The sequence below is a fragment of the Somniosus microcephalus genome, chromosome 2 (genome assembly GCF_052327205.1).
Source record: "Somniosus microcephalus isolate GS21.2 chromosome 2, FLI_Smic_1.0, whole genome shotgun sequence".
NCBI classification, from domain to species: Eukaryota; Metazoa; Chordata; class Chondrichthyes; order Squaliformes; family Somniosidae; genus Somniosus; species Somniosus microcephalus.
The window spans coordinates 387,878,327-387,898,732 of record NC_140988.1 but is presented as its reverse complement, the minus strand read 5'-3'; the positions used below and the strand labels follow the sequence as shown (position 1 = coordinate 387,898,732).

The 20,406-nt window shown below is 46.0% G+C and overlaps 1 protein-coding gene across 1 annotated transcript in view; it reads left to right on the top strand.

Moving 5' to 3' along the window:
- fbxo41 (F-box protein 41) overlaps positions 1–20,406 on the top strand; it is a 323,546-nt gene that overhangs the window by 46,400 nt on the left and 256,740 nt on the right. The window contains exon 4 of the mRNA XM_085976430.1: positions 8,216–8,426. Coding sequence (XP_085832556.1) covers positions 8,216–8,426 — 211 coding nt within the window. The remainder of the gene's footprint in view (positions 1–8,215; positions 8,427–20,406) is intronic.

The window sequence follows — 20,406 nt, the reverse complement described above, 5'->3', positions numbered from 1 at the left end:
TGACTGCACAGTGTTCAGCACCATTCACAACTCCTCAGATAATGAAGCAGTCCATGCCCGCATGCAACAAGACCTGGACAATGTTCAGGCTTGTGCTGATAAGTGGCAGGTAACATTCGCGCCACAGATGGCCTCCTACTACTCCTATTTCTTACGTTTTTATGTTCTTAACCATGTCTAAAAATATTAAAAGTGTCTAAAAATCTAAAGGCACTGTATCTGAATGGACGAAGCATTCGTAATAAGGTAGACGAATTAACAGCACAAATAGATGGAAACGGATACGATATAATTGCGATTACGGAGACATGGCTGCAGGGTGACCAAGGCTGGGAGCTGATTATCCAAGGATATTCGATATTTAGGAAGGACAGGCGAAAAGCATAAGGAGGTGGGGTGGCATTGTTAGTAAAGGATGAAATCAGAGCAATAGTGAGAAAGGATATTGGCTCAGAAAATCAGAATGTAGAATCAGTCTGGGTTGAGCTAAGAAGCACCAAGGGGCAGAAAACATTGGTGGGAGTTGTCTATAGGCCTCCAAACAATAGTGGTAATGTAGGGGATGGAATCAAACAGGAAACATAGAAACATAGAAGATAGGAGCAGGAGTAGGCCATTCGGCCCCTCGATCCTGCTCCGCCATTCAATGTGATCATGGCTGATCATCCAAATTCAGTACCCGGTCCCTGCTTTCTCCCCATACCTCTTGATTCCTTTAGCCTTAAGAAATAATCCAACTCCTTCTTGAATATATTTAATGAATTGGCCTCTACTGCCTTCTGTGGTAGAGAATTCCCCAGGTTCACCACTCTCTAGGTGAAGAAATTCCTCCTCATTCCTGTCCTAAATGGCATACCCTTTATCTTTAGACTGTGACCCCTGGTTCTGGACTCCCTGACCATCGGGAACATCCTTCCTGCATCTAGTCTGTCCAGTCCTGTCAGAATTTTATAAGTTTCAATGAGGTCCCCTCTCATTCTTCTAAACTCCAGCGAGTACAAGCCCAATCGACCCAATCTCTCCTCATACGTCATTCCTGCCATCCCAGGTATCAGCCTGGTGAATCTTCGCTGAACTCCTTCCATGGCAAGAACATCCTTCCTCAGCTAAGGCGACCAAAACTGCACACAATACTCAAGATGTGGTCTCACCAAGGCTCTGTGCAACTGCAGCAAGACATCCTTGTTCCTGTACTCAAAGCCTCTCGCTACGAAGGCCAACATACCATTTGCCTTCTTAACCGCCTGCTGCACCTGCATGCTTACCTACAGCGACTGGTGCACAAGGACACCCAGGCCTCGTTGCACTTCCCCTTCTCCCAATCTATTGCCATTCAGATAATCTGCCTTCCTGTTTTTGCCACCAAAGTAGATAACCTCACATTTATTCACGTTATGTTGCATCTGCCATGCTTCTGCCCAATCACCCAACCTGTCGAAATCATCCTGGAGTTTCTTGGCATCTTCCTCACAGCACACACGCCCACCTAGCTTTGTGTTGTCTACATATTTGGAGATATTACATCTAGTTCCCTCATCTAGATCATTAATATATATTGTGAATAGCTGGGGTCCAAAGACCGATCCCTGCGGTACCCCACTAGTCACTGCCTGCCACTTGGAAAAAGATCAGTTTATTCCAACTCTTTGCTTTCTGTCTGCCAACCAGTTTTCTATCCAAGTCAATACCTTGCCCCCAGTCCCATGTGCCTTAACTTTACACGCTAACCTCTTATGCGGGACCTTATCGAAAGCCTTCTGAAAGTCCAAATATACCACATCCAGTGGTTCTCCCTTATCTATTTTATCAATCAGTCAATCAATCAATCAACTTTATTGTCATTGTTAGTGCACAAGTGCAGTACAACGAAATGTAGGCTTGCGGCTCCCGAGAGTGTACATTTAGATTAAGACATTTAAACATTCAACATTCATTTGGCTTGTAATACATTAACATAACCATAATAAAGTGCATTGGCAGATGTGCAGGCTTTAGAGTTTATTTGTGGAGTTCAGTTGGATGACAGCCCTGCGAGAGAAGCTGTTCCTAAATCTGGTCGGTCGGGTGCGAATGCATCTGTAGCGTCTCCCAGATGGCAGGAGGGCGAACAGACTGTGGCTGGGGTGGGTAGGATCTTTGATGATGGTCCGTGACCTCCGTAAACAGCGTTTCTGGTATATGTGCTCTATGGTCGGTAGCTGGGTGCCGGTAATGCGTTGGGCAGTTTTGACTACCCGCTGCAGGGCTTTCCGGTCATAGTAGCTACAGCTGCCATACCATACTGTGATACAGTTCGTCAGGATGCTCTCTATTGTGCAGCGGTAAAAGTTAGAGAGGATCAGGGGTGACAGGTTACATCCCTTCAGCCTCCTTAGGAAATATAGGCGCTGCTGGGCCTTCTTCGCCAGAGAGGAGGTATTGAGGGACCAGGAGAGGTCTTCCGTGATGTGGACTCCTAGGAACTTAAAGCTGTCCACCCTTTCCACCACAGCCCCATGGACTGGAGGTCCACTTACAGCCCCAGTTACATCCTCAAAAAATTCCAGTAGATTAGTCAAGCACGATTTACCTTTTGTAAATCCATGTTGACTTTGTCCGATCCTGTCACTGTTTTCCAAGTGCTCTGCTATTACATCCTTTATAATGGACTCTAGCATTTTTCCCACTACCAGTGTCAGGCTTACCGGTCTGTAATTCCCTATTTTCTCCCTACCACCTTTTTTGAATAGTGGGGTAACATTAGCTACCCTCCAATCCTTGGGTACTGTTCCAGATTCCATCGAATGTTGGAAGATGATCAGCAATGCATCTACTATTTCTAGGGCCGCTTCCTTAAGTACCCTAGGATGTAGATTATCAGGCCCTGGGGATTTATCGGCCTTCAATCCCATCAATTTCCTTAACACCATTTCCCTACAAATACTGATTTCTTTCAGTTCCTCCCCTTCATCAGACCCTATGTTCCCCGACATCTCTGGGAGGTTATTTGTGTCCTCCTTTGTGAAGACAGAACCAAAATATGTATTTAATTGGAGATGCATGTAACAAGAGTACTGCAGTAATCATGGGTGACTTTAATCTACATATAGACTGGTCAAACCAAATTAGCAATAATACTGTGGAGGATGAATTTCTGGAGTGTATACGAGATGTTTTTTTAGACCAGTACGTTGAGGAGCCAACTAGGGAGCAGGCTATCCTAGGTTGGGTATTGTGCAATGAGAAGGGGTTAATTAATAATCTTGTTGTGCGGGGTCCTTTAGGGAAGAGTGACCATAACATGATAGAATTCTTTATTAAAATGGAAAGTGAAGAAGTCCAATCTGAAACTAGGGTCCTAAATCTAAACAAAGGAAACTACGAAGGTATGAGGAGGGAGTTGACTATGATGGATTGGGGAGCTTCATTAAAAGACATGACGGTGGATAGGCAATGGCTAACATTTAAGGAACGAATGCATGAATTGCAACAGTTATACATTCCTTTCTGCCGCAAAAATACAAAAGGAAAAGCGGCCCAACCATGGCTAACAAAAGAAATTAAGGATAGTATTAGATCCAAAGAGGAGTCATATAAAGTTGGCAGAAAAAGTAGCAAGCCCGAGGATTGGGAGCAGTTTAGAGTTCAGCAAAAAAAGGACCAAGAGATTGATTAAGAGGGGAAAAATAGAGTATGAGAGTAAACTTGCAAGGAACATAAAAGCGGATTGTGGAAGTTTCTACAAGTATGTAAAAAGAAAAAGATTAGTGAAAACAAATGTAGGTCCCTTACAGTCAGAAACAGGAGAATTTATAATGGGGAACAAGGAAATGGCAGAGCAATTAAACAAATGCTTTGGTTCTGTCTTCACAGAAGAGGACACAAATAACTTCCCAGAAACGCAAGGGAACCAAGGGTCTAGTGAGAAGGAGGAATTAAAGGAAATTAGTATTAGTAAAAAAATAGTGCTGGAGGAATTAATGGGATTAAAGCCAATAAATCCCCAGGGCCTGATAATCAGCACCCCAGAGTACTAAAAGAGGTAGCCATGGAAACAGTGGATACATTGGTTGTCATCTTCCAAAATTCTATAGATTATGGAACAGTTCCTGCAGATTGGAGGGTGGCAAATGTAACCCCACTATTTAAAAAAGGAGGGAGAGAGAAAACAGGGAACTACAGACCGGTTAGCCTAACATCAGTAGTAGGGAAAATGCTAGAGTCTATTATAAAGGATGTGATAACAGGACACTTAGAAAATATCAACGGGAGATTAGACAAAGTCAACATGGATTTATGAAAGGGAAATCGTGTTTGACAAACCTACTGGAGTTTTTTGAGGATGTAACTGGTAGAATAGATAAGGGAGAACCAGGGGATGTGGTGTATTTGGATTTTCAGAAGGCCTTTGATAAAGTCCCACATAAGAGGTTAGTGTGCAAAATTAAAGCACATGGGATTGGGGGTAATATACTGGCATGGATTGAAAATTGGTTAATGGGCAGGGAACAGAGAGTCGGAATAAATGGGTCTTTTTCGGGGTGGCAGGTGGTGACTAGTGGGGTACCGCGGGGATCAGTGTTTGGGCCCCAGCTATTCACAATATATATCAATGATTTGGATGAGGGAACCAAATGTAATATTTCCAAGTTTGCTGACGACACATAACTAGGTGGGATTGTGAGTTGTGAGGAGGATGCAAAGAGGCTTCAAGGCGATTTAGACAATTTGAGTGAGTGGGCAAATACATGGCAGATGCAGTATAACGTGGATAAATGTGAAGTTATCCACTTCGGTAGGAAAAACAGAAAGGCAGAGTATTATTTAAATGGTGATAGATTGGGAAATGCTGATGTACAAAGGGACCTGGGTGTCCTTGTACACCAGTCACTGAAAGCAAACATGCAGGTGCAGCAAGCAGTTAGGAAGGCAAATGGTATGTTGGCCTTCATTGCAAGAGGATTTGAGTACAGGAGCAAGGATGTCTTACTACAGTTATACAGGGCCTTGGTGAGACCACACCTGGAGTACTGTGTGCAGTTTTGGTCTCCTTACCTAAGAAAGGATAGACTTGCCATAGAGGGAGTGCAGCGAAGGTTCACCAGACTGATTCCTGGGATGGCAGGACTGTCGTATGAGGAGAGATTGGGTCGACTAGGCCTGTATTCACTAGAGTTTAGAAGAATGAGAGGGATCTCATTGAATCGTATAAAATTCTGACAGGGCTAGACAGACTGGATGCTGGGAGGAGAACGAGGGGTCAGAATCTCAGGACCTAATGAATCAGGTTTCCGCCCTTGCCAGAGCATTGAAACGGCTCTCATCAAAGTCACAAATGACATCCTTTGTGACTGTGACAAAGATAAACTATCCCTCCTCGTCCTTCTCGACCTGTCTGCAGCCTTTGACACGGTTGACCACTCCATCCTTCTCCAACGCCTCTACGCCATCGTCCAGCTGGGTGGGACTGCACTCGCCTATCTCTCTACTCATAGCCAGAGAATCAGCTACAGTGGCTTCTCTTCCTGCTCCCACATTGTTACCTCTGGTGTTCCCCAAGGATCTATCCTTGGCCCTCTCCTATTTCTCATCTATATGCTACCCCTCGGCTACATCATGCGAAAACACAGCAACATGTACGCTGATGACACCCAGCTCTCCCTCACTACCTCTTCCCCCGACCCCTCCACCTGTCTCTAAATTGTCACACTGCTTGTCCGACATCCAGTACCAGATGAGCTGAAATTTTCTCCAGTTAAATATTGGGAAGACCGAAGCAATTGTCTTCGGCCCCCGTCACTAACTCCGTTCCCTAGCCACTGACTCCATTCCTCTCCCAGGCATCTGTCTGAGGCTGAACCAGACTGTTTGCAACCTTGGTGTCATATTTGACCCTGAAATTAGCTTCCGACCATAGATCTGCGCCAGAACTAAGAGCACCTATTTCCACCTCCGTAACATCGACCCCCTCTGCCCCACCTCAGCTCATCTGCTGCTGAAACCCTCACCCCTGCCTTTGTAACCTCTCGAATTGACTGTTGGAACACACTCCTGGCTGGCCTCCAACGTTCTACCCTACGTAAACTTGAGGTCATCCAAAACTCGGCTGCCCATCACCCCTGTGCTCGCTCACTTACATTGGCTCCCGGTTAAGCAATGGCTTGACGTCAAAATTCTCATCCTTGTTCTCAAATCCCTCTGTGGCCTCGCCCCTCCCTATCTCTGTAATCCCCTCCAGCCCCACAACCCCCTGAGATACCTGCACTCCTCTAACCCTGCCCACTTGAGTATCCCTCATTTTAATTGCTCAACCATTGGCGGCCGTGCCTTCAGCTGCCTGGGCCCTAAGCTCTGGAATTCTCTCCCTAAACCTCTCCGCTTCTCTATCTCTCTTTCCTCCTTTAAGACGCTCCTTGAAACCTATCTCATCTACCCTAATTTCCCCTTGTGTGACTTGGTGTCATTTTTTGTCTTATAGTACTCCTGTGAAGCGCCTTGGGACGGTTTACTAAATTAAATGCGCCATCTAAATACAAGTTGTTGTAGTTGTTGTTGAATGAAAGAATCGAGAGCCGTATATCCGAGTTTGCTGACGACACTAAGTTAGGAAGCACAGTAAATCGTGTAGATGGGAGCAGAAAGTTGCAAAGAGACATTGATAGATTGTGAGTGGGTAAAACTGTGGCAGCTTTAGTTCATTGTGGTAAAGTGTGAGCTCACCCACTGTGGACCCAAGAAAGATCAGAGTATCCTCCCAATGGTGAGAAGCTGGGAACTGTGGCTACACACAGAGATTAGAGTATTCTCCCAATGGTGAGAAGCTGGGAACTGTGGCTACACACAGAGATTAGAGTATTCTCTCAATGGTGAGAAGCTGGGAACTGTGGCTACACACAGAGATTAGAGTATTCTCCCAATGGTGAGAAGCTGGGAACTGTGGCTACGCACAGAGATTAGAGTATTCTCTCAATGGTGAGAAGCTGGGAACTGTGGCTACACACAGAGATTAGAGTATTCTGTCAATGGTGAGAAGCTGGGAACTGCGGCTACACACAGAGATTAGAGTATTCTCTCAGTGGTGAGAAGCTGGGAACTGCGGCTACACACAGAGATTAGAGTATTCTCTCAATGGTGAGAAGCTGGGAACTGCGGCTACACAGAGATTAGAGTATTCTCTCAATGGTGAGAAGCTGGGAACTGTGGCTACACACAGAGATTAGAGTATTCTCTCAATGGTGAGAAGCTGGGAACTGCGGCTACGCACAGAGATCAGAGTATTCTCTCAATGGTGAGAAGCTGGGAACTGCGGCTACACACAGAGATTAGAGTATTCTCTCAATGGTGAGAAGCTGGGAACTGTGGCTACACACAGAGATTAGAGTATTCTCTCAATGGTGAGAAGCTGGGAACTGTGGCTACACACAGAGATTAGAGTATTCTCCCAATGGTGAGAAGCTGGGAACTGTGGCTACACACAGAGATTAGAGTATTCTCCCAATGGTGAGAAGCTGGGAACTGTGGCTACACACAGAGATTAGAGTATTCTCCCAATGGTGAGAAGCTGGGAACTGTGGCTACACACAGAGATTAGAGTATTCTCTCAATGGTGAGAAGCTGGGAACTGTGGCTACACACAGAGATTCAGGGCCCAAGTACAGAAATCACTCAAAGCTAGTGGACAGGTACAAAAAATAATTCAAAATGCTAATGGCATGTTATCTCAAGAGGGCTGGAATGTAAAGGGGTGGAAGTTATGTTACAGCTGTCCACAGCTGTGGTTAGACTCCACCTGGAGTACTGTGTTCAGTTCTGGACGGGTAGATGGAGGTAAGCCATGATCGTATTGAATGGTGGAACAGGCTCGAGGGGCTGATTGGTCACCTCCTCTTCCTATGTTTCTAATCCCATGTGGCAACTTGTACCTGCAACTCAGCAAACTTATTTGCCACACACTGTGCATTTACTCACATGCAGTCTGTCCTGTGTTTCTTCCGTCTGATCCCTCCCATTTCTGAATTACTCTCTATCCTAACTACACAGTCGTTTACTTAACATCTAATGATAACCTGTCAACTCTTATTATTTGCATAAAATTAAAGTTCAGTTAGAAGGGGAAAAAAGTAAACAATGCTCCCACGTGTCACTGTTTGCATGCTCATAGGAAATTTTGAACAAGCTGAATTGTCTGCCTTTGTGGTTTAATCTTTTCTCTTTTTGCCCTGTTGATTTTTTGCAGAGAAGTGTTACAGATTGATCAGTTCTTGCAAGAGACAGCAGCCCGAGAGGCGAATGCCAAGGTCCGCCTGCAGCAGTTCATTGAGGAACTTCTGGACAGAGCAGACAGGGCCGAAAAGCAGCTAATGGTGATCAGTAGTTGTGGTACAACTCCCAATGGCAGTCTGGGAAGATGCAGCAACCCAGGGGCAAAGGGAATTAGCAGACAACAGGTACTTGGATTGTACATATTCAGCAATTCAAAATCAAACTGGGAGGTTTGCTAGTGCTATTGGGGAGGATTTAAACGAACTTGATGGGGGAACGGGAGCGTAGATTCAGAAGGGAGAGAGATGCAAAACTGGAAATGGAAGACAGTAAATTAGTGAGTGAGTTTGGAAGGCAGAGGAAACAAAGGCTAGAAAATAGACAACAAAGGGGTTTGGCCATGCTTAATGGTATTTACTTCAATGCAAGGAGTCCAGTGAATAAGGCAGATGAGCTGAGGGCACAGATAGACACGTGGAAGTATGATATAGCTATTACTGAAACATGGCTGAAAGATGGGCAGGAATGGCAGCTCAAAATTCCTGGTTACAGTATTTTCAGACGAGATAGAGAGGGGGATAAAGAAGGAGGGGGGTAGCAATATTGGTTGAAGAAACAATTACAGCTGTGAGGAGGGATGACATGTTAGAAGGATCATCAAATGAGGCAATATGTGTTGAACTGAAGAACAAAAAAGGGGCAAGTACACTGCTGGGAGTGTACTATAGACCCCCAAATAGTTGGAGGGAGATAGAAGAGCATATATGTAGGCAAATTTCTGAGAAGTGCAAAAACAACAGGGCAGTAATAGTAGGGGATTTCAACTACCCTAACTAGATCCCTTGCTTTTTGTGGTATATATCAATGATCTAGACTTGAATGTAGGGGGTAGGATTAAGAAGTTTGCAGATGATACTAAAATCGGCTGTGTGGTTGATACTGAAGAAGGAAGGACTGCAGGAAGATATCAATAAATTGGTCAGGTGGGCAGAACAGTGGCAAATGGAATTCAATCCGGAGAAGTGTGAGGTAATGCATTTGGGGAGGGCTAACAAGGAAAGGGAATACACATTAAATGGTAGGACACTGAGTAGTGTAGAGGAACAAAGGGACCTTGGAGTGCATGTCCACAGATCCCTGAAGGTAGCAGGCCAGGTAGATAAGGTGGTTAAGAAGGCATACGGAATGCTTGCCTTTATTAGCCGTGGCATAGAATACAAGAGCAGGGGGGTTGTGCTTCACCTGTATAAAACACTAGTTAGGCCGCAGCTAGAGTACTGCGTGCAGTTCTGGTCACCACATTACAGGAAAGATGTGATTACACTAGAGAGGGTACAGAGGAGATTTACAAGGATGTTGCTGGGAGTAGAGAATCTTAGCTATGAGGAAAGACTGGATAGGCTGGGTCTGTTTTCCTTGGAACAGAGGAGGCTGAGGGGGACTTAACTGAGGTGTATAAAATTATGAGGGGCCTAGATAAAGTGGATAGAAAGGACCCATTTCCCTTAGCAGAGGGGTCAAAAACCAGGGGGCACAGATTTAAAGTAATTGGGGGAAGGTTTAGAGGAGATGTGAGGGGAAATTTCTTCACCCAGAGGGTTGTGGGGGTCTGGAACTCACTGCCTGAAAGGGTGGTAGAGGCAGGAACCCTAACCACTTTTAAACAGTACTTGGATGTGCCCTTGGGATGCTGTAACCTGCAGGGCTACGGACCAAGAGCTGGGAAGTGGGATTAGGCTGGATAGCTCTTTGTTGGCCGGCGCAGACACGATGGGCCGAAATGGCCTCCTTCCGTGCTGTAACTTTCTCTGATTCTATGATTAACTGGGATAGAATCATTGTGAAAGGTATGGAGGACGCAGAATTCTTAAAATGCATTCGGGAGAACTTTTTTAGCCAGTACGTAGCAAGCCCAACAAGAGAGGAGCGGTTCTGGACCTAGTTTTAGGGAATGAAGCTGGGCAGGTGGAAGGGGTATCAGTGGGGGAGTATTTTGGTGGTAGGGATCATAATTCAGTTCGATTTAGTGTAGTTGCGGAAAAGGACAAAGATAGACCAGGTGTAAAAGTTCTCAATTGGGGAAAGGCCAATTTTACTAAGCTGAGATGTGATTTAGCAAAAGTAGACTGGAAACAGCTACTTGAAGGTAAATCAGTGTCAGAGCAGTGGAAGGCATTCACGGAGGAGATAGTGGGGGTACAGAGCAAGTATGTTCCCACAAAGAAAAAGGGTGGGACTCTCAAACTTAGAGCCCCCTGGATGACGAGGGGCATACAGATTAGGATAAGGCAAAAAAGGGAAGCTCATGTTAGATACCGAGAGCTAAATACTGCAGAAATCCTAGAGGGCTATAGGAAGTGCAGGGGTGAAATTAAAACAGAAATTAGGAAAGCAAAGAGAGGGCATGAAAAATATTGGCCAGTAAATTCAACGAAAACCCAAAGATGTTTTATAAATACATTAAGAGTAATAGGATAACTAAAGAAAGAGTACGGCCTATTAGGGACCAAAAAGGAAGCTTGTGTGTGGAGGCGGAAGATATGGGTATGGTTCTTAATGAATACTTTGAGCTTGATTTTAACGCAGCCGATAGGCAGGCTTTCAGGCGTGTGGGGGGTTAAAATCGCAAAACCTGGGGGTCGGAACCCCCCCCTGCCTGGTTCCCGCCTCCACGCCATTTCAACCTAGGTGTGTCTGATTGACCCGAATCAGTCCTGCCTGCAACTGGCGGGACTGGTCTTTAGGGCCCTTAAACAGCACTGACTGGCCTTTATAATCCCATTTTAACAGGCTCTTGCCTGTTTAACCCTTTTCCCACGTAAAACACGCCTGGTGGTGATCACGCCTGTGAAACCTGGCGTGAACACTATTGGCTTGTTGACTATCAGCTGCAGGTCCAACATTAAAGAGGATATTTGATCAGTCATCATTTGCAGGTGGCAGGACTTTGTTGTCTCAGGTCTGGGGCAACTTTTACCAGGCCTAGCCACACCTGTGGAAGGTTGTAGCCTCACACACTTCTCCAGTGTGACCTCCTGGGAAACCCCGCTCGCCACCTTCACTCAGCGCTTCCTCAACGGAGTCATACACCAGAAGCATGGGAGCCATTTATTTCCTTCCCTTCTGGGCAATAGATGAGCTCGAACACCAGCCGCGGCACCAGCAGAACCAGCAACAGGAGCACAAGGCTGCAGCTCACCCACCTGAAGCTGCACAGGCTAGAAAGGGGCCAGCGCTTGGAAGTGGCTTGAGAGCACCTTGCTGCACATCAGGGGGCCATGGGGCCCCGTATCTGCACTGGCAGTCCTACTCATAAGGACTTCCATGAAGGTCTGGTTTCTGTGTTCAATAGATGCCCATCGCTCCTCAAGAGATGTCATTCTATTATGAGCATTCACCATGTTTTCCATACCCTGGCGACTTATCTCCTCCATGGAGGTTGCCATCCTTTCCATGGTGATGCGTTCATGTGCCAATGACTCCACAAAGGCTCTGCTCATGGTCGCTATGGACTCCTCCATTCGCTCCACACTCACATCGACCCTGGAGACAAAACCTGCCAAAGACTCCTGCATCTGTTCCTGGAGTTCCAGCCCCACTGATCTTATGGATGGACCCAGAGACAGAGGGTCGACATGCAGCTGAGCCGAGCTGGCAGAGTCCTGTGCCCTCCGACTAGCACTCTCCACTGCTGTCCCTGTCTCCACAAACTGCTGATGCTCGCTTGTGAGCTGTGATACACCAGGTGACAACACTACTCTATGTCCCGAAGGTCCCATCGAGGTGTGAGTGTCTGTGCTGGTGCTGGGTGCGCTGAATTCTGCTGACGCTGCGCCCTCAGAGGTTGCAGATTCCTCTGAGGAGTCTGGAAACTCAGGCTCTTCCTCCTGGACAGTGGGGACGGAGGCTCTCGATGGTCCTGTGGGGGAGTGAAGGAAAGAGTTAGAGATGTGAGGTCAAGGTTACATGCACATTGCTTATTGCAGATGATCATTGGTCTATTTGTTATAGCTTCAGAATCATTATCAGCGACTCATGCAATGTCAATGAGAGAGATGGAAAACGATTCTGTCACCAGCTAGCTGTGATGCACCCGCCTGTCCGTCCCCCACTTGCGCCTCATCCTCCAGTCCTACGATCTCCAGGATCGCCTCCTCCCAGGGGCTGAGGTGGGCTACTGATGGTGGCCCTCCTCCTGTCCTCGCTCGTTCTCTTTTATTGTGAGCTCTCTTTTCCTGCACTGCAACCACATTCTTTGTGTGAGCCCCAAGGAGTTGACTTGACCTGCCACCTGTAGCCACACAGCCTTGGTCTGACTGGGAGGCCTCTTCCTCCTTGAAGAAGGGAACAGGACCTCCCTGTGGGCCCTAGCACCATCCAGTAATGCCTGGAGTGAAGCCTCTTCAAATTTGGGGGCAGATCTGGCCCTCCCGCTGGCCGTTGCTCCTGCAGGCTCCTGTGCCATCTTAATGGTGAAGTTTGGGAGCCTGCAGAGGAAGCAAGGCTTGCTGTGGACCTTAGAAGCAGCAGCAATGATGACATCATATTCTGCGACTTTCTGACTGGAAATACTCAATTGCCAAGGCTTCCCACACACTGGAAATCAATTGGCCAATTGTGTTAAAATTGCATCAGTCTCACAGACCCATTTAGAATCGTGTCGGAATCACTAAATTCCCCACACCTGAGTTAAAATCGACCCCTTTGTGTCTGTCTTCACAAAAGAGAGGGACGATGCAGACATTGCAGTTAAGGAGGAGGAGTGAGAAATATTAGATGAGATAAACATATTGAGAGAGGAAGCATTAAGGGGTTTAGCACCTTTGAAAGTAGATAAATTGCCAGGTCTGGATGAAATGCATCCCAGGCTGTTAAGGGAAGCAAGGGAGGAAATAGCAGAGGCTCGGACCATCATTTTTCAATCCTCTCTGGTTATAGGTGTGGTGCTGGACGATTGCTAACGTTTTATAGTTGTTTAAAAAGGGAGAAAGGGATAGACCGAGTAATTACAGGCCAGTCAGCCTAACCTCAGTGGTGGGCAAATTGTTGGAAAAAGTTCTGAGGGACAGGATCAATCGTCATTTAGAAAGGCACGGATTAATAAAGGACAATCAGCATGGATTTGTTAAGGGAAGGTTGTGTCTGACTGTCTTGACAGAGGGTTTGACCCGAAACGTTGACTCTTTTTTTTCTCTCCACGGATGTTGCCTGGCCGCCTGAGTTTTTCCAGCATTTTCTGTTGTTATTTGTGCCTGACTAACTTGATTGAATTTTTTGAGGAGGCAACGAGGAGGATTGATGAGGGTAGTGCGTTTGATGTAGTCTACATGGATTTTAACAAGGCTTTTGATACGGTCCCACATGGCAGACTGGTCAGAAAAGTAAAAGCCCATGGGATCCAAGGGAAAGTGGCAAGTTTGATCCAAAATTGGCTCAGTGGCAGGAAACAAAGGGTAATGGTCGACGGGTATTTTTCTGACTGGAAGGCTGTTTCCAGTGGGGTTCCGCAGGGCTCAGTTCTAGGTCCCTTGCTTTTTGTGGTATACATCAATGATTTAGATTTCAATGTAGGGGGCATGATTAAGAAGTTTGCTAATTATACAAAAATTGTCCGCATGGTTTGTAGTGAGGAAGAAAGCTGCAGACTGCAGGAAGATATCAGTGGACTGGTCAGGTGGGCAGAAAAGTGGCAAATAGAATTCAATCCAGATAATTGTGAGGTAACTCATTTGGGGAGAGCTAACAAGGCAAGTGAATACACAATAAATGGTAGGATATTGAGAACTGTAGATAAACAGGGATACCTTGGAGGGCATGTCCACAGATCCCTGAAGGTAGCAGGACAGGTAGAAAAGGTGGTGAAGAAGGCATACGGGATACTTTCCTTTATTAGCCAAGGCATAGAATATAAGAGCAGGGAGGTTATGCTTGAACTGTATAAAACACTAGTTAGGCCACGGTCAGGGAGTACTGTGTACAGTTCTGGTTACCACATTACAGGAAAGATATAAATTGGGATAGTCAGAGGGTGAAAGGCTTGGAGGGAGCAGAATTCTTAAAGTGCATCCAGGAAAGCTTTTTGAGCCAACATGTAGAAAGTCCTACAAGAGAGGGGGCGGTACTGGACCTAATTCTAGGGAATGTAGCCGGGCAGGTGGTGGAAGTGTCTGTAGGAGAGCATTTTGGCGATAGTGACCACAATTCGGTGAGATTTAAGGTGGTCATGGAAAAAGACAAAGACGGCCCGGAAATCAGGGTTCTAAATTGGGGGAAGGCCGATTTTAATAAGATAAGACAGGATCTGGCAAAAGTGGACTGGGAGCAGCTACTTATAGGAAAATCCACATCAAAACAGTGGGAGGCTTTCAGAAGGGAAATAGAGAGAGTACAACACCAACATGTTCCTGCAAAGGTCAAGGGTGGGACCAACAAGCAAAGGGAACCTTGGATGACAAAGGATATACAAAAATGCATTAGGAAAAAAAGGGGGGCTTTTGGCAGTTACAAAAGACAAAAGACGGTGGAAGCCCTAGAGGAGTATAGGAGGTGCAGGGGCATACTTAAAAAGGAAATTAGGAGGGCGAGGAGGGGCCATGAAATAACACTGGCGAGCAAAATAAAGGAAAATCCTAAGATGTTTTATAAGTATATTAAGGGCAAGAGGATAACCAGGGAAAGGGTAGGGCCCATTAGGGACCAAAGTGGCAAGCTGTGTGTAGAGCCAGATGAAGTAGGTGGGGTTTTAAATGAATTTTTTGCCTCAGTGTTCACTATGGAGAAAGACGATGTAGATATAGAAGTCGGGCAAGGGGACTGTGACATACTTGAACATATTAGCATCGAGAGGGAGGAGGTACTAGCGGTTTTAGCAGGCCAAAAAGTGGATAAATCCCCAGGCCCGGACGAGATGTATCCCAGGCTGTTGTGTGAGGCAAAGGAGGAGATTGCAGGGGCTCTGACACAAATTTTCAGAACCTCTCTGGCCACAGGGGATGTACCAGAGGACTGGAGAACAGCTAATGTAGTACCATTATTCAAGAAGGGTAGCAGGGATAAACCAGGGAATTACAGGCCAGTGAGCCTAACATCTGTGGTAGGGAAATTATTGGAAAAAATTCTGAGGGACAAAATTAGTCTCCACTTGGAGAGGCAAGGATTAATCGGGGATAGTCAGCATGGCTTTGTCAAGGGTAAACCATGTCTGACCAATCTGATTGAATTTTTCGAGGGGGTGACTAGGTGTGTGGATGAGGGAAATGCTGTGGATGTGGTTTACATGGACTTCAGTAAAGCTTTTGACAAGGTCCCGCATAGGAGACTGGTCAAGAAGGTAAGAGCCCATGGGATCCAGGGGGCCTTGGCGCGTTGGATCCTAAACTGGCTGAGTGGCAGGAGGCAGAGGGTGATGGTCGAAGGTTGCTTTTGTGACTGGAAGCCTGTGTCCAGTGGGGTACCTCAGGGATCGGTGCTGGGTCCCTTGCTGTTTGTGATCTACATTAATGATTTGGATGAGAATGTAAAGGGTATGATCAGTAAGTTCACGGATGACACGAAAATTGGTGGGGTGGTAAATTGCGAGGAGGAAAGCCTCAGGCTGCAGGACAATATTAACGGGTTGGTCAGATGGGCGGAAAAGTGGCAAATGGAATTTAACCCGGAAAAGTGCGAGGTGATGCATTTTGGACGGACAAATAAGGCAAGGGAATACACAATGAGTGGTAGGACCCTAGGAAGTACAGAGGGTCAGAGGGACCTTGGTGTACATGTACATAATTCCCTGAAGGCAGCGGAACAGGTAGATAAGGTGGTTAAAAAGGCTTATGGGATACTTGCCTTCATTAGCAGAGGCATAGAATATAAGAGCAGGGAGGTTATGATGGAGCTGTACAAAACGCTGGTGAGGCCACAGCTGGAGTACTGTGTGCAGTTCTGGTCGCCTCACTATAGGAAGGATGTGATTGCTTTGGAGAGGGTGCAGAGAAGATTCACCAGGATGTTACCTGGGATGGAGCGCCTCAGCTATGAAGAGAGACTGGACAGGCTGGGGTTGTTTTCCTTGGAGCAAAGAAGGCTGAGGGGGGACCTGATTGAGGTGTACAAAATGATGAGGGGCATAGATAGGGTAGATAAAGAGGAACTTTTCCCCTTAGTAGGGGGGTCAATAACAAGGGGGCACAGATTCAGGGTAAGGGGCAGGAGATTTAGGGGGGATTTGAGGAGGAACTTTTTCACCCAGAGGGTGGTTGGAAGCTGGAACTCACTGCCTGAAAGGGTGGTAGAGGCAGGAACCCTCACAACATTCAAGAAGCATTTGGATGAGCACTTGAAATGCCATTGCATACAAGGCTATGGACCAAATGCTGGAAAATGGGATTAGACTGGACAGGGAGGGATGGGCGGCGCAGACACGATGGGCCGAAGGGCCTCTTTCTGTGCTGAAAAACTCTATGACTCTATGTGCTTGCACTCGAGCGGGTACAGATGAGATTTACGAGAATGTTGCCAGGACTGGAGAATTTTAACTATGAGGAAAGATTGGATAGGCTGCGGTTGTTATAGAATCATAGAATCGTTACAGCGCAGTAGGAAGCCATTCGGCCCGTTGAGCCCATGCTGGCTCTCTGCAAGAGCACCTCAGCTAGTCCTGATCTCCTGCCCTTTCCCCGTAACATGCAATTTTTTTTTCCTTCAGGTACTTACCTAATTCCATTTTGAAAGCCATGATTGAATCTGCCTCCACCACCCTTTCAGGCAGTGCATTCCAGATCATAGCTAAAAAAGGGAAGAGGTCCTACAAGTAGAATTTAGGGAGTTAGGAGCCAAGCTAAAAAGTAGGACCTCGAAGGTAGTAATCTCTGGATTACTACCAGTGCCACGTGCTAGTAAGAGTACAGAGAACAGGATAGTTAGGCTAAATACGTGGCTTGAGCAGTGGTGTAAGAGGGAGGGTTTTAAATTTTTGAGGCATTGGAACCAGTTTTGTGGTAGGTGTGACCTATACAAAAGGGACGGTCTACACCTGTGCAGAGATGGAACTGATGTTCTCGGGGTAATTTTTGATAAAGCAGTTCGGGAGCATTTAAACTAGTATGGCAGGGGGCTAGAAACCTATGTAGTGAAATAGAGGAAAGTGAAAGGCAGACAGAAATAAATGGTAAAAGGGTGAGGAACAAAAAACAAAGGGCCAAACTAATTCATAAAAAATGTGAGCATAAAAAAAGCCTGAGGGTTTTATACCTTAATGCGAGAAGCATCAGGAACAAGGTAGATGAATTAGCTGTGGAAATAGAGGTTAATAATTATGATCTAATTGGGATTACGGAAACATGGTTGCAGGGTGAGCAGGGCTGGGAGCTTAACATACAGGGGTATTCAGTATTTAGGAAGGATCGACAAAAAAGAAAGGGAGGAGGGGTAGCATTGCTAGTAAAAGAGGGGATAAATGCAATTGAAAAGAAGGATATTAACTCAGTTAATACAGAATCTATATGGGTGGAGCTAAGAAATAGCGAGGGGCGAAAAACATTAATAGGAGTGGTATATAGGCCTCCAAATAGTAAAATAGAGGTTAGGGAGGGCATCACGAGGGAAATTAGAGAAGCGTGCAATAAGAGCACAGCTGTCATCATAGGTGACTTTAACTTACATATAGATTGGACTAGCCTAATCAGTAAAAATAATGAGGAGGAGGAATTCCTTGAGTGTTTAAGGGATGGTTATCTGGATCAATATGTCGAGGAACCAACTCGGGAACAGGCTATATTGGACTGGGTACTGTGCAATGAGAAGGGACTAATCAGTAATCTTGTTGTACGGGGACCCTTGGGTCAGAGCGATCATAACATGATCGATTTCTCACTCGAAATGGAGAGCGAAGAAATTGACTCAGAGACTAAGGTCCTGAATTTAAACAAGGGGAATTATGATGCCATGAGACGGGAACTGAGTAGGTCTGATTGGACAACGTTCCTGGGAGGACTGGAGGTAGATAAACAATGGCAAACATTTAAAGATAGAATGACAAAATTGCAAAAATTGTTTATACCAATCTGGCATAAAAGGAAATCTAAAAAGGTGACTCAACCGTGGATAACAGGGGAAATTAGAGACAGCATAAAATCCAAAGATAGGGCGTATAAAATAGCCAAAAAAAGCGCCAGAGCGGAAGATTGGGAACAGTTTAAGATAGAGCAAAGGAGGGCAAAGGGCATGATCAAGAGGGGCAAAATAGCTTACGAAAACAAGCTGGCGGAAAATATAAAAACTAACTCCAAAAGCTTTTATAAATATATCAAAAGGAAAAGACTGGTGAAAACCAAAGTTGGTCCATTGCAGTCAGATACGGGGGAATATATAATGGGAAATAAGGAAATGGCAGATCAACTAAATGCATACTTTGGGTCAGTCTTTACGAAGGAAGACACAAAAAACCTCCCTGGGATATCGGGAAAAATAGGGACATTGGCAAAGGAGGAACTGACGCAAATCAATATCTCTAAGGATATGGTGTTAAGGAAGCTAAAGGGATTGAAGGTGGACAAATCCCCAGGGCCTGATAACATGCATCCTAGGGTACTGAAGGAGGTGGCCCTAGAGATAGCGGATGCACTAAGGATGATTTTTCAGAATTCATTAGACTCGGGAACAGTGCCGATGGATTGGAGGGTAGCTAACGTTACCCCACTATTCAAAAAGGGGGGTAGGGAAAAAGCAGGTAATTACAGACCTGTAAGCCTTACATCAGTTGTGGGCAAAATGCTGGAGTCCATCATTAAGGATGAAATAGCGGAGCACTTAGCAAATGGGGACAGGATAGGACAGAGTCAACATGGATTTACAAAGGGTAAATCGTGCTTGACTAATCTATTGGAATTTTTTGAGGGAGTAACTGGTAGAATAGATGGGGGAGAGCCAGTAGATGTGGTGTACCTGGACTTCCAAAAGGCCTTCGATAAGGTCCCACATAAAAGATTAGCATGGAAAATTGAGGCTCATGGGATAAAGGGGAAAGTTTTGGCGTGGATAGGGAACTGGCTGTCAGATAGAAAACAGAGAGTTGGAATAAACGGCTCATTTTCTGAATGGCAGGCAGTAACAAGTGGGGTACCACAGGGATCTGTCCTGGGCCCCCAGCTGTTCACAATTTACATTAATGACCTGGATCAGGGAGTCGGATGCAGCATTTCCAAATTTGCAGACGACACTAAACTAGGAGGGGGGGTGGGCTCAGAGGAAGAGACCAGGAAGCTCCAGAGCGATTTGGACAGACTGGGCGATTGGGCGGATAAATGGCAGATGCACTATAATGTGGACAAGTGCGAAGTTATCCACCTTGGGTGCAGGAACGGGAGGGCAAATTATTATTTAAATGGCAATAGATTGGGAGAGGGGGAAGTACAGAGAGACCTGGGTGTTCTTGTACACCAGTCACTGAAGGCGAGCATGCAGGTGCAACAGGCGGTCAAGAAGGCAAACGGTATGCTGGCCTTCATAGCAAAAGGGTTAGAATACAGGAACAGGGATACCTTGCTGCAGCTGTACAGGGCACTGGTGAGACCACACCTCGAGTACTGTGTACAGTTTTGGTCGCCTCATCTGAGGAAGGATGTTCTTGCCATGGAGGGGGTGCAGCGGCGATTCACCAGGCTGATACCAGGAATGGCGGGAATGACCTATGAGGAGAGACTATGTAGTTTAGGGATGTACACACTGGAGTTTAGAAGATTGAGAGGGGACCTCATAGAAGTGTATAAAATTCTGACAGGTCTAGACAGACTGGATGCAGAAGGAATGTTTCCCTTGGCGGGTGAGAACAGAACTAGAGGACATAATTTAAGGATAAGGGCTAAACCATTTAGGACAGAGATGAGGGGGAATTTCTTCACTCAGAGAGTGGTGAACCTGTGGAACTCATTGCCACAGAGGGCAGTGTACGCCAGCTCATTAAATATATTTAAGAGGGAATTAGATATATTTCTACGGGCAAAAGGGGTTAAGGGTTACGGAGAGAAGGCGGGGACGGGATACTGAATTAAAGGATCAGCCATGATCTCATTAAATGGCGGAGCAGGCACGAAGGGCCGAATGGCCTACTCCTGCTCCTATCTTCTATGTATCTATGTATAACCACTCGCTGCATATAAAAGTTTTCCCTCATGTCTCATA